The 17,881-nt window shown below is 43.3% G+C and overlaps 1 protein-coding gene across 1 annotated transcript in view; it reads left to right on the top strand.

Moving 5' to 3' along the window:
- ADAMTSL3 (ADAMTS like 3) overlaps window positions 1-17,881 on the top strand; it is a 333,594-nt gene that overhangs the window by 205,640 nt on the left and 110,073 nt on the right. Inside the window, exons 13-15 of the mRNA XM_040642874.1 lie at window positions 201-405; window positions 4,175-4,322; window positions 5,869-5,953. Coding sequence (XP_040498808.1) covers window positions 201-405; window positions 4,175-4,322; window positions 5,869-5,953 — 438 coding nt within the window. The remainder of the gene's footprint in view (window positions 1-200; window positions 406-4,174; window positions 4,323-5,868; window positions 5,954-17,881) is intronic.

Raw genomic sequence — 17,881 nt, forward strand, 5'->3', positions numbered from 1 at the left:
AGGGAGGATGTCGCATCCTTCCTGCCTGCAGCCTCAGGGTCAGAGGAGTGAAGTGCCCTGTGACTGTAGACGAAAGCCTCATGACTCCAAGTCCTCTGTGCTTTCCACTGAACGACAGCCGGCCTCTCTCACCTTTGCAAGCCTGAAACAGACGAGCAAACGACACATAAATAATGTGTTTTTATTTGTTTGCTTTCGAGCTGGGAACATAATCCTTGGACTGCGTGCTCGGTGTCCTGCGGAGGTGGGATTCAGAGACGGAGCTTCGTGTGTGTGGAGGAGTCCATGCACGGAGAGATTCTGCAGGTGGAGGAGTGGAAGTGCATGTACGCGCCCAAGCCCAAGGTCATGCAGACCTGCAACCTGTTCGACTGCCCCAAGTGGATCGCCATGGAGTGGTCCCAGGTAAGGTTTGAGGCCAGGACACTTGTCATTAAATCTCAGATTTTAATGAATGCTGGCTGGGTGTTACTGATCCTCTTTTCACGTACCCCCTAAAAGATGTTTGCAAAGTTATATACCCCTTCACATATATTAAGGTTGACATCTAAAATTTTTTTAAAGATTTTATTTGTTCATTTATTTGAGAGGAGGGGGAAGGAGCAGAGGGTGAGGGAGGAGCAGACTCCACAACGAGTGCAGAGCCCACCGCGGGGCTTGATCCCACGACCCTGAGATCATGACCTGGGCAGAAACCAACTGAGCCACCCAGGTGCCCCAACATCTAAAATTTTTGTGTAAGTTTAAATAAAAAGTATCAAAGAATGTCATTTCTAACATGTTGGGAATGCTGGCATTTTAAAAATAAAACTGTTATGACATTTTAAAAAATGTGTCCAGTAGAATGTAAATGTCATGTTGATTTCTACCCTTGCCATCTTTCCCTTCAAAAACACTTGGAGAAGTTCTTCTTGAACAATTTGGATAGTTTGCGTTTTTTCCCCTTGAGCTCGCACTTTCAATCCACTTTCCCCATAGAAATTTATCCTACAGTAATGTACCTTTGTGTTTTATAGTCTTTTATTGATTACACTATTCTACTTTTCTCCAAGAAGATATCTATAGCTATTGAAATCAATTAATTTTATTTTATTGGAAATGAATTTATTTTCATTTCCTGTGATCTTAAGTCTCTATGTATTAGAAATTGTTATTATCAAAACAACATAAACAGATTTCAAATTTTGGTAAACAATTTTACACCTAAAAAGTAAATTTTTAGTTGAAATCAATCTGTCTAGAAGATGAGGGGGGCTTGAAAAAATAGTCTGTTGCCAGAATGAGACATGGGTTCAGCAGTAATTTTATTCTTAATTTTTACTGTGGATTTCTTGGTTTGGTTTGTTTTACATATACACACTGGGAAAACTTGTTCATATAAATAAGTAGACTGAGATGGGGGGATTTTATTATAGCAAGATTATCCAGGGGGCACCTGGGTGGCTCGGTTGGTTAAGCATCTGCCTTCGGCTCAGGTCATGATCCCAGGGTCCTGGGATTGAGTCCCACATTGGGCTCCTAGCTCAGCAGGGAGTCTGCTTCTCCCTCTCCCTCTTCTGCTCCCCCTGCTTGTTCTCTGTCTCTCTCTCAAATAAAGAAAGAGAATCTTTAAAAAAAAAAAAAGATATTCAGTTCTTGAACTCCTGAGTTATGTGCCAAAAATCACGTCGTGATCTATCATCAGAAATCAACATTTTTACTTCTGTAACCTGCAGAGCTCATTTTCAGCTCTTAGAGGTCTCATCCATATGTTTGTGTTGGCTTTAGAGCTTTTATACCACAACCCCACACCCTCATCAATATCATGATTTTATCATCACTCATAGTTTCAAAACAGAGGGTTGTTATCCAAATCATCTCATTTACCTTTCTTGGATATTGATACTTTTCTTTTCAAAAATCAAATACATTCTCAATAATGATAATTTACTATCATTAAGGATACATTCAGCTCCAGAGAGGAGTTCTGGAAATTTAAATATTGACCATATTGTTGGGGTAAATGTCCAGCTTCCTGGGGAAGCTACACAGAAGGAAATAATACTCCTTTGGACTGACCAATTCTGGTATAGCTATACCTTATAATAATACCATTTTCTTTCACTTTGGGCAGAAGTTTTGTTTCTTTCTTGACCAATATGCAACAGCCTCTCAGTGTCATATATATTTCAAGTTGATAAATCTTGGGGTCGGTGAGCCAGTTTCCCAGAAATAGGGTCTAATCTCAAATCTCACTCAGTTCACTAGAATGTTTGTTCGGTTGGTCGTAAGAGTGGCAAGATGAAATCAGAAATTCTTTTTTTTGGGGGGGCGCCTGGGTGGCACAGCGGTTAAGCGTCTGCCTTCGGCTCAGGGCGTGATCCCGGCGTTCTGGGATCGAGCCCCACATCAGGCTCTTCTGCTATGAGCCTGCTTCTTCCTCTCCCACTCCCCCTGCTTGTGTTCCCTCTCTCGCTGGCTGTCTCTATCTCTGCTGAATAAATAAATAAAATCTTTAAAAAAAAAAAAAAGAAATTCTTTTTTTTTAATCCTTATATTTTAAAATTACAGGGTAGTTAACATACAGTGCTGTGTTCATTTTAGGAGTATAATATAGTGATTCAACACTTCCATACTTCACCAGTGCCCATCATAAGTTCCCTCCTTCATCCCTATCGCGTATTTCCGCCATCCCCCCACCCACCTTCCCTCTGGTAACCACCTCTTTGCTCTCTACTGATACTTTTTTTGGAGATGTGAATTTGTTGAAAAGGCACCCGCATCCTGTGAAACTTGTCTGTGACCATGCAGAAAATGTCTACAGACTTAAACAAAGAATCTTGGAGCTTGATGAATCAGTGGCAAAGTCATGGTTTTGGCAATAGGAGGCTTGGGATGGAATTCCACTCGGCCTTTGGGAACTCTGTGACCTTGAGCAAGGTCCTTTGGTGGCGGGCTCTTTGCTCATCTGTCGAATGGGAGTGATGCTAGTGAGCTGCAGGTGTGTGGGACGGTTAGTGAGGTCACACCTGCGGGGCAGTGCCTGGCCCTTCGTGGATGCCCAAGGGCTCTCAGCCCCTCTTATGGGTGGATCCAGAATTGCTTAGGCCTGAAGTTTATACACTTTGGGGATGACTCTTGAAGAAGAAAAGATGCAAAATATTGGGTATCCAAGTGAATTTTTGTTTAGAATAATCAAAGAAATTGTAAGAAATCACAAATGTTTAAAAACTGACAATGACCCTAATGTGAACTCTGGGCTTTAGTTAATAATAATGCATCAGTATTGGTTTGTCAGTTTTAATAATTGTGCCACACTAACGCAAGATATCAGTAATAGGGGGAACTGTGGGGAGGGGTGGGGGCATATCAGAACTCTGTACTGTCTGCTCAGTTTGCCTGTAAATATAAAATGATCCTAAAAAATAAAGTCTATTAATAAGAAAAACCCACGTATGTATTCACACGTATACTCACCAACATATGTAGATAAATTGAAAAGATATCCTAGATTTTCATGACATGAAAATACTCCATTCATCAGCAAGAGTGCCTTCCAAATCATAAATAAATAATGCAAGAAAAAATACAACACGAACTTCACATGAAAATTCAGAAAAAAACAGCAAAATATTTTTATTAATTCTAACTACTTGATATTTCTATAGTATTTTTTCCTAACCATTTTGGCTAAATGCTCTTTGGTGGCCCTCTTCATATGATCACAATTTTGTAAGATTGATTTCTATAGACAGAAGAGAAAGATAATTCTCTAGTGTGATTGATCAGAATTTGATTTTTTAATTGATAGTTTTAAAAAGTTTTTTTTTCATTCTCACAAGTTGTTTTGGATAACATCCTAAAAAAATTTTAGTCAAATTCGAGAAAAGTTGTGTCAAGTTTCTTTCATGTTTGAGCAGAAAGATTTTAGGGCACTTCAGTTTTTCTTGTGCCATGACCTCATCTGAAATACTTTTCAAATTGAGAATTGGAAGGAGGCCTTGCAAAGGAGGGGCCCTGAAACATAAGAATCACAGGAAGTCAGCTTCTACCCCCTTCTTTACATGGTTGCCTGGTGGTCTTTTGTGTTTAATAGTCATGTCAACGAATGGCTCTCCTTGGCATGAGTCATTAATACCTTTGTGGATCTGTTCATGAGCAAGAATTTCACTGGCTTCTCCTTTCTTCTTTGAAGTGCACGGTGACTTGTGGCCGAGGGTTACGTTACCGCGTGGTTCTGTGTATCAACCACCGTGGACAGCACGTTGGTGGCTGCAACCCACAGCTGAAGTTACACATCAAAGAAGAATGTATCATTCCCATCCCGTGTTATAAACCAGAAGGTAAGTTTGTGATGCGTGTTGACGTGAAATCAAATGGTGTTTTCCAGCTCTCATTCGAATATTGTAGCATTTCCATTCAACTTTCTCAAAAAGTGGATCCACCCACAGATGCCAGTAGACCCGTCCACCTTGGTAAGGAAGATGGCCCGATGCGATTAAGTGATCTGGGAGAAAACTGAGCTCCTATTGACTCAGTGTGTATGGAGTGGCTCCTATCCATCTGGGCTCGTACGAACATTTCTTGGTGGACATAGAATAATTTAACGTAATCCCTGTTTTGAAGAAAAAGAAGTAGGGTGAACAGGAAGAGAAAAAGGTGGCATGGGGTAGAAAAGGAGAAGAAGGATAAAGAGAAAGAGGAGCAGGAAATGTCCCCCAGGGTTCTCGTTCTTTGTTCCCACAGTATTTTATACACATTCTTCATTGTGTGTCCTGTCGCTGCTATAGCATGAATGAAGACTTTCAGCTCCCAATCTAGACCTCCACATGCTTCTAGAGTTTCTTTTGTTGTTCCTATTTGTTCCACATGAATTAGCAGAAATGGGTAGCATCCATGGGCAGGAAGTCTTGGCATCAGCTCTCAGATATACGTTCCTCTCTAGACAGAGTTACTGCCATATACTTTAGTGACGTAGTTCCAACCCTATGACAAGTTATTTCCTGTCTGGAAATGAAAGGGGGATTATTCCCACCTGTTAGTGCCAAGAAGTCTTCCTTCTTATCTTAGAAAGGATAGTAAAATGCTCCTTCCTTATTTCTGGGTTCATTGGTCATACAAATAGCCTTACAATGAACCACTGAACAAATATTTATTTACTCTGTCTACCGTCCAGAAAAATCACTGGTTGCCATGAAGGGGACCAGTCATGGTTATAGAACTTTCACCGGTGAAATCTTTTCTTCTTCCTGATGCATTTGATGGCACTCTTGTAGCCATGTCCTCAGCACCTTCACTTGCCCCACAGCGGTACCAAATGATTTCCTTTCTTATTTCATAACTACTGTTTCTGTCTTCATAGCTTAGGAGGCCTAAAAGGACAGAAAGGGGCATGCATCTTGCTCCTGCTTGATGGTTGTAATTGGTAATGAGCTCCCTCAGCAACTACAACAATAAAAGCTTAAGTAAACCAGAGCACAGATTCCCCTCCTCCCAACTTTCCAAACATCTATGTGATTTGATTTTCTCTAGTGATTTCTTTATTCATGGGCAACAAGAATTCGTGGGCAACAAGAAAGCAAGCTGATATGGTTGAAGTAAGAGTTTGCTATATAAACAACACAGGTTGGTGTTGGTTTATAAAAGGGACTTTTATGTTCACTTGGAGAACATGTCTGACTGTGCTGTGGATCATCTGGTTGCATTTGGATAATGTGTTAATTAAAAAAATATATGACAGAAATGTCTGGTTCACCCCAGAAGCCGCTTCATGTGCTAAAAGACTCAGCTTGCGTTTGCAAAGCATGACTGCTTTATTGATGAAACCTTCAAATAATGATCATGTATCCAACTCCCTTAAGCTTGTTGTTTATGTTCCTTTTTTCTTAGAAAAAAGTCCAGTGGAAGCTAAGTTGCCTTGGCTGAAACAAGCACAAGAACTAGAAGAGACCAGAATAGCAACAGAAGAACCAACGTGAGTCCAGGGCCTTTTATGGGAGTAATCAGGGCATAGCCAGTTAACATGATATATGTAATTTTTGTACTCATTGGAGTACAATGATACATCTCAAATCCAAATGACCTGAATTTTCAGGCTCTAGAGAGCTTGAGCTGGCTAGAATTCTTCTTTATTTCGCAATTCAGCAGTCCCACTTTGGCAGTATTTGTGAGAAGCACATAAAAGAACAGTGTTTGTTAACTCAAAGCAGACCCAGTGATCTGTTACAATTAAGAGATTGGGGATAATTCCTAGATCTAGATTAACACATATGATTTGACCAAGGCCCATGACGATATTATACAAATAAATCAATCATTCCATGGTTAAGTCATGGCCAATTGCTATAAAACCAGTTTCGCTGAAATGCATCATGGTGGCCTGAGTGATTATAAGGAGAAATCCCAGAGCTTCTATGGCTTGGAGCAATGGAAAGAATATGGTGGTATGTATCTTGGAGCCTAGAACCACCCCTTTTAACTATGTGACCTTAGACAAGTCTTTAAGTTTTCTATGTCTCATCCTATAAATGAGCAGGTTGGACTTGATCTCTCCAGGGTCCGTTCCAACAAAAATCCAGTGACTTCTCTCCATGTGTGATTTGGCAAATCCAGAGTGTAATGGTGTCAGTGGAAATTGAGAACCAAGAACAAATCAAAGAAACCTCTGGACGCAGAGGGATAGGGATCTAAAGAGAGTGAGGAATCAAAGGTGCTCTGAGATTTTTCATCTAGGAGTCTAGAAGAATGACAGCACCAATGACAGACTCAAGTAATTGGACAGGATAGCTGATTCTCTGTCAGACACGTCAAGTCTGTGGTGCTGACAGGCTATTTACCAAGAGAGCATTCACAGAGTGTTGTAGGAAAAAGGATCTCAGAGGTAAGAAGGTAACATGGCCAGTCTCCCGCTCAGAACAGGCATTTCTTCGTCAACACCTTCAGTGACAGGCTGAGCTCCCTGCATTGAGAGAGAGCTCGTTCTTCTGTTGAACAACCTGAGTTATATGCAAGATTTTTCTCTGGTTGAGCTAAATACACCTCCTTCAAATTTCTGCTTTCTGAAACAGGAAAAAAAATTAAAAAACCCCAAAACCCGACATCTATGCCTCTTCCCATGTGCCAGGTTTTCACAAATTTGAAGAAAGCTGGATCCCAGGAGTGTGGTCTTTCCCAAGCTCATCACTCTTAGCCTTTTCCAGTGGTTTTCATGTGTTGTTTTTAGATCCCTTACCAACCTCATTGCTGGTTTTAGAACATGCTCATTTGTCAATCTCCCTTCCAACTGGGGCCCAGCCCAATGAGCCCTGGGGGAACGTGGATTACTTCTCTTTGAGAAGGCACTGTGCCTCTAGTGATACAGGCCAAGAGAATTGGTGCATCCCCCTTAGGACATGTGCAGAACTTTTCCACATGGACCAGTGTCAGGCCTGGAAATGAACCCAGAAGAAACTGTAGAGGCTGTGAGGTGAATGACCCCAGAGTAACTGACTGAAGAGAGAGGCTCATGACTGTTGCTTGGTGATCTCGAGGAGGAGGGGAGGTGGCAAGAAGTGGGTGATGCAGGAGAAGGAGTAGTGAGCAGAGGGAGGAGGAGACCCAAGGAAGGACCACAGTTATAAAGACCAAGGCAGGAAAGGGTTTAAGGAGAGGTGCAGATCTCCTAGAAAGCCAAGGAAAAATGATGCGGACCCAGAAAACACTATCTAGATGGACAAGAGAGTCTTTTCCAGTTAATTTTAGAGGACTGCCATTCAAAGGGTGGGGAAGTGGACAGTGCGGAGATGTAAGACATGAGTTCCCAATTAGAAGGAGGTGGGTATTTGAGTATTGAAAACGGAGTGAAGATTGGTAGGGAAGTGGATGGAAAGAAGTGGTTCTATGGATGTTTGAGTTTTGTTATTTTTTATTTGAAGTTAGGATGGTCTTAAATATGTTAAAAAATAATAAGGTTTGTAGACAAGTCAGTTAACATGTCGACACCTCCCAACTGTACAGGAAGGGTGTTGAGCTCAATACTACCGGAACCTTCTCCTTACTCTGATCTCCTGTGATTCTGTAAGGAAAGGAACCCGGGGAAAGGAGATTTGAGACAGCTGAACGGGAGTGTGTAGTTGTCACTCAAGGAAGGTTATAGAGTTCTCAGTCTAGAACGACACATCCTACCAGAATCTTCTGTCCCTAGAACACAACTAGATTATAATTGGTGCTCCTCCCTTGCGTCATCTCTTGGTTAATGGGGTTGCTGTCCAGTTCCCCAAACCACAAGCCTGGGGTCATTCTTGCCTCTCTCTCAGTCTTCCCTTATATGTAGTTAACTACTGGTTGTGCCAATTGTATCTACTAAGTTCTGTCTCCGTTCCAGCTCCTTCTCTGTGTTCCTACTAGCATCCTGTCCAGGTCCTAAGCCCACTTCCTGAGACACTGGAGCAACCTTCTGATTCGCTTCCCACTCAGTCCCCTCAAACCCACCCATCCCGCAGCTCCTGGACAAGTCTAACTAAGGCACAAATCTGAGTCTCTCTTTCCAACATCAAGAATATCCCCATGGTTCCCCATCACCCAAAGATTTACACTCATCCCCAAGGCCCACCAGACTTCACGGGCGGGCATCACCCTTTGGGGCTCCCAGCCTCCTCTCCGAGCACTTCCTTGGTTTGCTTTGAGGGGGACACTCCAGCCACAGTGAACTGCTCGTTGTGCCTTGCCTACAAGACGCTGCCACCCACCTCCACGACCCCCCCCCCAAACCGTTAATAACATTTTTATCCGAGGATAGCTGATGCAATGTTACATTGGTTTCAGGTGTACAACACAGTGATTCTGCAAGTTTCTGCATTTTGCTGTGCTCACCACGAGTGTAGCTACTGTCTGTCACCACACAAGGCTGTGCGGTACCACCGACCACACTCCTTACGTGGTGCCTTTCCTCCCTGAGGCTTACTTATCCCACCAGCTTTTCAGTCACGCTCTCTTCTCTGTTGGGAATGGGGGGTCACCTGGCTAAGGCTTTTTTTTAATAAAGCTTTTTTTTATTATAGAAAATTTCAAGCTTATATAGAAGAGGAGAGGACAGTATAATGAAACCCCATGTGTCCATCATGCGGCTTCAACAGTTATCAGTTAGCAGGCCACTCTCGTTCCGTCTCTGCCACCAACACGGAAACCAGACTCCAGACAGCATAGCAGTTCATTTGTAAATACTGCAGGATGTGTCTCTAAAGAAGAAGGACTTCTCCTCCTCCTCCTCCTCTTCCTTCTCCTCCTCATCCTCCTCCTTCTTCCTTCTTCATTGTTGTTGTTGTTCTTCTCCTTCTCCTCCCCCTCTCCCTCCTCCTCCCCCTCTCCCTCCCCCTCCCCCTCTCCCTCCTCCTCCTCCTCCGCTCCTCTTCCTTCTCCTTCTATAACCACAATACCATTTTAAAGTCTGGTCCTCAAATCACGTCCATCAGAATCACCCGTGGCAACTCCTGAAATGCAGATCTCTGGGCCCCATGGAGCAGACACTGGGTGGGGGGAGGGGAGCACTTAGTCACTAGCATTTTTTTTGCTCTGCCAAATACCTTTTATTTATTTTTTTGTGTGTGTGTGTGTTAAAATATCCATAACAGGATAGGTGGAGGGGATGAGGAGGTGCAGACTTCCAGTTACAAAATAAATAAATCACGGGGCTGAAAAGAGCAACATAGGGAATACCGTCACTATTTCATTACTTTGCATGGTGACAGATGGTGACAACACACCTATCGTGGGGATCATTTCGTCATGTCTAAAACTACTCACTCTGGCACACACTTGAAACTTCAATTTCAAAAATGACCGTTTTAACCATTTTTAAGGGTACAGGTTCGTGGCATTAAGTACACATTTCGGCATGTCTAAAACTACTCACTCTGGCACACACTTCACACTTCAATTTCAAAAATGACCGTTTTAACCATTTTTAAGGCCACACGTTCGCGGATTTGCTTGTACAGACAACGCTCTGGTCCCCCCCCCCCCCCCCGGAGCTGCTTCATCTTCCCCAGAAGAGACTCTGTCCCCATGAAGCACTTGCTCCCCAGGGCTCCCCCTAGCCCCCAGCACCTCTCTTGCACTTTCCATCTCTACAAGTTTGTCACCAGCATTTTTAGCAAGTATCCCAGGTGACTTGGGAAGGTGCATCCAAGTTTGGGAACCACTGGACCGGGTCATCTGTAGTGTCCCTTTCACAGTCTGAAAATCCTGTTCATTGTATTGAATTGGAAGGGGTGATAGCATGTAAGCCACAATGGGTTCAGGCCCTGTATTCATTCCAAACCTGCTTTTGCTGCTGGTTTCCTCCTCCCCTTACTCCCTGAGCAAAGCTGCTATGCCCTTTCCTCCTGAAAGACACCACCCCTTTCTCTCCAGAATGGAAGACTGAGCCCCCAGCACCTGTTCCCGGCCTGTGTGGCTGCCTCCTCCTTGCTTCCTCTCTCCCTCTCTCCCTCTGCGGTCTCTATGCAATTTTCCTTTATAATTCACGCTGCTGGCAGATTCCGGCCTGTTCCTGGCTGTCTAGTGTGAAGTTTATAGTTTCCTCCCACCACTTCTGACTCTATTCATTCCCTCGATTTCCAAACAAAACCGCAACATACCTCAGGTTCCAGTTCATCCTTCTATAACCACTGTCTTTTGTGGTTTGGGGATGCTTGCTTGTTGACAATGAAGGAGAAGGTGAACGTAGCTATATTTCAGATCCCCCGAGGAAAGCCTGCCAAACCTGCCTGGAGAAGATAAATATTTCTGTCTCTGTGGTTTACCATGGCCTGCGCTCTGGATTTACACAAGGAGTGGATGTTCAAAAGCTTTTTTTTTTTTAATTGGGAAAATAAAAATTATAGCTTATGAAGCTAAGCCAAGAGAACCGCAATTTTGACCTTTCTTAGCTCCCAGCTGTGGAATGTGTTGACGGTTGATACGGTTCATCGTTGTTTTAAAAGGTCTTCCCTGGAGATGTCCTGGTTTCTTTGGGATTCAAGATGCTTCTGCAGCTGTGTTGCCCCTTCTCCCATTTTTCATATGTGAAAACCAAGGAAACAGGATTTAGAGCACTTTGGATGTTTCCTTCCTGCCGTTTTGGCTTCTCCCGTTGTGGAAGCCGTATTTGCTAAGACCGAATTATGTCTTCTTTCAGACATCTGTTTTTCTCACAATGGTACTAACAGCTAATATTGAGGAGTTCATTTGTGCCAGGGTTCTATGTGGATTGACTCGTTTAATTCCAACAGTTCGATTCCAACACCTTATGAGGAGGTGTTAACATTACCCTCACTTCAGGGCTGAAGACACCAAGGCACAGAAAGGTTAAGACAGCGACCAGCATTTCAGAGCTGTTACGTGGTAGACAGTGGCTCTCCGGCATGTGTTCTAAGAAGAGCTCCAGTTTAATGTCAGGTGACCTGAATTCGAGCTCAGGTTGTCTAATAAGGTAGACAGAGAATTTAGTGGTGATATTACCCTCCTGTGAGGTTTAGGGGTCAGGGATAGCTTCCGGGGAGACGTGGGGCATGAACTCAGGTCCTGAGATGTAGGCGGGTGTCAGACGAGCAGAGTGCCAAGTATTTGGGATTGCGTGCCGGCCACTTGGTCTACGGGGGGCCGTACCTGGCGGTTGACGTATACTGAGTGTGGAGAGGGGCCTGGAGGCTAGAGAGCAAGGCAGCTAGGTTGCCGCTGGAAACAGAAGCAGGTCTTGGTCTTCATGGTGCACTAAGGAGCTTGGACTTCATGTGGAGGCAGTGGGAGGGTTTTAACAAGTGATGTCGTCACGATTGCATTTTAGAAAGATCTTTCTGGCTGTCTGCAGCTTCTTGCTGATATTCACTCTGATTAAAACAGCAGCAACAATCTGCAGCCGATCTCAAGTTGTACGTCTCTGATTATCTAGGTAGGACATATCTGCCGGGTGGAATTTCTGGAACTTAAGGTGGGCCCATCAGAGGCATTGCATTTCTACAGTCAAGTTGCATTCCAGAATGTCAGTATGAATTTACCTGTCCACGGGAGTCCTGGAGCCTGCCCTCCTTCCCACACCTGCATCAACATGGGGAAATGATTTTTTTTTAATGCCGTTTTCTAGTACATTTATGACTCCTGAACAACACGGGTTTGAAGTGCAGTGGGTCCGCTTACCTGTGGATTTTTGCAGTGTGACACTGTAAATGTACTCTCTCTTCCTAAAAGTTTTCTTAATTACACTTCTCCCTCCAGCTTACTTGATTGTAAGAAGACAGTTCGTGGTACATACAACATACAATATAGCCGCGATTGACTGTGTACGTTATGGGTAAGGCAGCAGGAGGCTGTCGATTACGAGTCTGGGGAGTCAGAAGTTACACGTGGATTCTTGACTGTGGGGGGGGGGGGGGGGGGGTCCGTGCCCCTAAACCCCGAGCTGTTCAAAGGTCAACTTTGCTTTCATGTTTTCATGGTTTCCCTGTAACTTTGATCCACGGGGAATGTGATACGTGGTGTCTCTCCCACTAATTAATGAGTTGCCCAGCACTATCTAGTGAATGATTTGTTTCGGTTTCTGATTTCAAAGTGCCTTCACTGTGTAAATGGGGTACCCCATGGCCAGTCCCATAGTATTGGAATCACTGTTCCTTTTTAGTCCTTTTTTCTCTCAGGCTGTGCAAGTGCCGTGTAACTGTTATTCCCTTTCAACAGGCTCCTCACTGTCCTCACCTAACCTCCCGTAAAACTTGGAAGTTGTTTTGTCTGTTTCCAGCCTCTTCCCCCAAATTGCATCAGAACCGCATTCATTTGCTAAAATAATTACACGGGGGGGGCGGGGGGGGGAACGACAACTTTACAGTTTGGAGTCTTCTCATTGGGAGACATGTGATGTTCTTTCCGGTTATTCCTTTCTCTGGGGTTAGAACCCTCTCGGTATTTTGCGGTTTTAATCAAGTGGACTGTGCTTTCTTATAGAGTTTTTATTCTATAGTTTTATTTTTTTATGTGTTTTAAGGTTCAGTTTTTTTTGATCTGTAAAGTCAAGAAACAATGGTACTTGTTCAAAAGGTTGTTATGAAAATTATGTTCAAATAATACATGTAAAGTTCTTAGCATAGCGCCTGGCAGCCGACACTAGCAGCAAGTGTTGGCTGAATTCTGGGAAACCTGGTAAATTTAGGATAGATAGATAGATAGATAGATAGAGACTATTTTATTGAACTCTGATTTTTTTCCCGAAAATCTCAATTGACTTTACTGTTTCCCGTAGTTATCAAGTCAAAAATCTTCAATTAACTTGACTGTTTCCCATAGTTACCAAGCAAGGCATCATCAAAGAATAAATTCATCTCTTCTTTCCTGAAATTTATACTGGTCTTTTACCTTTTCTTATCCCATCTCATTATTCCTTATACTTTTTACATTTCTTTTTTTTTAAAGATTTTATTTATCATATATAAAAGATATATAAAAGAGAGAGAGAGAGAGAGAGACCGTGAACATGAGCAGGGAGAGAGGCAGAGAGGGAGGGAGAAGAAGATTCCCCTGCTGAGCAGAGAGCCCGATGGAGGGCTCGATCTCAGGACGCTGGGATCATGACCTGAACCAAAGACAGACGCTTCACCGACTGAGCCCCCCATGTGTCCCTAACCATCCCATTTCTGTTGATGTCTCCATCTTTAAAATGAGCAGGGTGACATAGCTTGCTTTGTTAGGAACTATTTCAAAGTTCCTGATTTTCAAAAAAAATTTCAGGCAGGTTAGAAAATTCAAAGCTTTTGAATTGCTTTGGCTGCTATGACCATTCACCGCAAGCCGAGTGGTTTAATACACATTTGCCAGCTCAGTTCAGTAGGTGAGGAGCCCATCAGATTCTGCCGGTTCCCCTGCGCTGGGTCCTGCCAAGCCAAAATCAAGGTGTCTGTCAGCCTGAGCGCCTCTGTGGGGGGCTCCTGGGGGAGCATGTGCTTCCAGGCTCATTCAGGTCATTGGCAGAATTCAGTTCCATGCAGTCGTAGAATTGAAGTCTCCACTTCCTTGCTGGCTCTGGGAGTTGCTAGCAACTTCCAGAGGCTGCCTGCATTCCTTGGCTCCTGGCCTCTTCCATCTCTGAGCCAGCAACTGCGGGTTGAGTGCCCTTCATTTTTCTGACTCTCTCTTGCTCTTTTCCTGCATCTCTCTGACTCCAGCCAGAGAGGTTTCTCTGTGTTTAAGGCCTCGTGTGATTGAATTATCTGCGGGGACAGTCTCCTTATCTTGAGGTGCATAACCTTAACCACTGCTGCAGAATTTCTTTTGTCATGCAGTATAACATATTCATAAATTCTGGGGACGAGGGTATGAGTGTCTTCGGGGTGGCTGTTATTCTGCCTGAAACTCTAGGTTTTTATGTTCATCATTTTTTATCACTTTTTTCCTGGAAGACAGTGTGCCTTTCCAAGCTGTATTTTAGGCACTTTAATTTTTTTTTTTTTTTTACATATTTCGTATCTGAACACTTTTTCTGTTTGCCGTGTGCTGGAACCTCTACTTGAAGAAGCCAGTATGTTCAATATTGAATTATTTAGGTTCTCTCTCATTTTGTCTCTAAAAGCCGCCATTTTAAAAAGTCCATTTTGGGGGCACCTGGATGGTTCAGTCAGTTAAGTGTCCAGCTCTTGATTTTGGCTCAGGTCATGATCTCAGGGTTGTGAGATCGAGTCCCACACCCAGCTCCATGCTCAGTGCAGAGTCTGCTTGAGATTCTGTCCCTCGCCTTCTGCCCCTCCCTGCACTTGTGTTCTCTCTCTCTCTCAAATAAATAAATCTTTAAAAAATAAATAAATAAATAAAAATTAAAAAGTCCATTTCGGAGAGGTATGATTTACATACAGTAAACCGTGTCTATTTAAAGGATGAGCTTTAACAGGTGGAAACAGCCCTATAGCATAGCCTCGGGCATGATACAGAACACTTCTGTCATCCCAGACAGTTCCCTCTGCAGCCTGCCCTTCCCCTCCACCCCTCCGATTGCTCCAGAAGCTTCTCTTGCTCTCAGCACTGCCAAGTCCTGCCTGTGTCATCATTCTGATCATCAGCCCTGGTTCTTCTGCGTTTTCCAGGTTCTGAATTCCTGATGAGATTTGGAATCATGTCCTCAGGCTTCACAGTTTATTTCTTCAGCTCCATAGTTTCCCATTTTATTCTGTCATTTTATTATCTTGTGTCTAAACTGTTACGGTAGTGAGGTGCTATTCTAAGTTCTTCTGCAAGGTGCAGACGTAGGGAACGCACTCCATTTCTCTGGTTGCGTTTTGTGCAGACATGGCATTTCAGATGTTTTCATGTGACTCTGTTCCCTTTTTGCATCCTTAAAGAATTTTTTTTCTTTGAGGATAAAACAAAACAAGACTCAGAACTGCATGAACACTATAATATCTTTTGTTTAAATAAACGATAATAGGAGCCCTTGGGTGGCTCAGTCAGTGAAGCGTCTGCCTTTGGCTCAGGTCATGATCTCAGGGTCCTGGGATCGAGTCCCACATCAGGTCCCTGCTCGGCGGGGAGCCTGCTTCTCCCTCTGCCCCTCCCCCTGCTTCTGTTCTCTCTCTCTGTGTCAAATAAATAAATCAAATCTTTAAGAAAAAATAAATGAATAAATAATAATAAATGAAAAATTTTAAAAAATCCACGGAAGAAAATCATTCTAGTTTATGCATAAACTTTGAGTTGCCATAGCTTTTCTTTTTTTCCTCCTCTGAAATCACTCATGGCTAATCTGGACAGCTCTTGGATCTGGTTTTTAAGAGGACCCTTAAAAGGACCTCTGAAAACCAACTTGAAACATCCTGGATGCCTTAGGAAAACACTGGACGCAACCATCATTTGCCCTGTTGGGAAAGGAGGTGAGCCCCCTCGCCTGCCCCGTATTCTGTCAGGGTTCTGGATCATAGGAGTCCCAGGAGTCCAATCTGAGTGAAAAAAACCTATTTCCCATTAAAGCAAAATCCCCAATTTTAAGTTTTTATTACTAAGGAGAGAGGAGGGGAAAAAATAGTGACTGTAAATATACAGTATGCTCACGGTGAGAAAATTCAAACCTTTTCAAGCTACAAAGAAGAAGTGGAAGCCTCCTCTTCGCACTCTAGACCCTGGCACGTGCAGTCGCTTCCAGAAAAGAGAGATTATACGGGAATCAGTGTACATAAACATATGTGTTATAAATAGATATGCACTTATATAATATGTACACTACATATGCGTATGTGTGACTTTCTGTGTGTATTTCGACAAAAGATCATAGTACGTGAATTACCCCATACTTACTTCATTTAACTATCTCTAAGTGGAGGCTGTTCCTGCTCAATTAATATAGACCCACACCCTTTTTTAAAAAAAGAGTTTATTTTATTTTATCTTTTTTTAAAGATTTATTTATTTATTTGACAGAGACAGCCAGCGAGAGAGGGAACACAAGCAGGGGGAGTGGGAGAGGAAGAAGCAGGCTCCCAGCGGAGGAGCCTGATGTGGGGCTCGATCCCATAACGCTGGGATCACGCCCTGAGCCGAAGGCAGACGCTTAACGACTGAGCCACCCAGGCGCCCCAAAAAAAGAGTTTATTTTAGAGAGAGAGAGCATGAGCAGGGGTAGGGGCAGAGGGAGAGAGACTCTCAAGCAGACTCCCTATTGAGTGTGGAGCCCGATGTGGGGCTCGATCTCACAACCCTGAGATTGTGACCTGATCTGAGACCAAGAGTCGGATGCTCAACCGATTAAGCCATCTGGGTGCCCCATACCCACCTCCTTCTTTTAACTGACCTTATATTAATACATTGTATGGATTCCTTGTCTTAAAATTTTTAAAAAGATTTATTTATTTATTTTAGGAGGGGGCAGAGGGAGAAGGAGAATCTTAAGCAGGCTCCATGCCCAGTGTAGAGCCCAGCTCGGGGCTTGATCCCATGACCCTGAGATCATGACCTGAGCTGAAATCAAGAGTCAGATGCTTAAATGACTGAGCCACTCAGTGGCCCCCTCCTTATTTTAAATTTAATCCGGATTTTTCTTTCCAGTTCTGGGGAAAACAGCAAGGAAAGAAAAGAGCATTGTGCAAATATTATTCCAGTAACTCCATCCTGGGCAGTCGGGCAGGCCCTCTCCTGGTCTAGGAAGGTTAGGGGAGGGAGTTCTCCACTAACAGTTTTCAGTACACACAAAAAAAATCTGGAGGGTTTACTGGTAGTTCTTTCCTGGGCTCATGCATAGCAATGGTGTTTCATTCTGCTGATTGGAATGTGCCGTTGTGGACAACTGTGATGACGTCTTGTCCAGGGAGAGACAGTTGGAGGACTCAGAGAGACCCTCATTACCCTATCTTTCTGAGATCTTGAACATTAAGCCTGGGAACTACATCTCAATCATTTTTCTGAAGTGACTTAGTACATTATCCTGTGCATAGAGCTCTGTATTCACTTAAACATAGGAAATGATGCACACCATATTCCCTTCGTAGCATTTATGGTATGTGTTCATATGTCATAGTGTTTGGGAGAGGTTTGGAGTAAATTAACCCATTGTCCCCAGACTTACTCTATTACTGAGCTCTTCTTTGTCTAGCATTGGTGTCTCATGATGGAAGAGCAGGATATCTTAAATATCTATGTCTCTCTTGAATCTATGCTTTTAAATTCAGTGTAGGAATCAGCAAACATCTTCTGCAAAAACCCAGATAGTAAATATTTTAGGCTTTGCTGGCCAGACAGTTTCTGTTGCAGATACCCAGCTCTACCATGTAGCTCAAAAGCAGGCAGAATTTATGCCATTCACAAAAAGATTATCCTTCTTCCCCCTCCCCCATCCATTTAAAACCATCAGAATCATTCTTAGCTAGTAGGCTGTGGGGAAACAGGTCTGCTGAACTTGACCTGTAGGCCATAGGTGGAC

Source organism: Ursus maritimus, unplaced genomic scaffold (genome assembly GCF_017311325.1).
Source record: "Ursus maritimus isolate PB19 unplaced genomic scaffold, ASM1731132v1 scaffold_27, whole genome shotgun sequence".
Classification (NCBI taxonomy): Eukaryota; Metazoa; Chordata; class Mammalia; order Carnivora; family Ursidae; genus Ursus; species Ursus maritimus.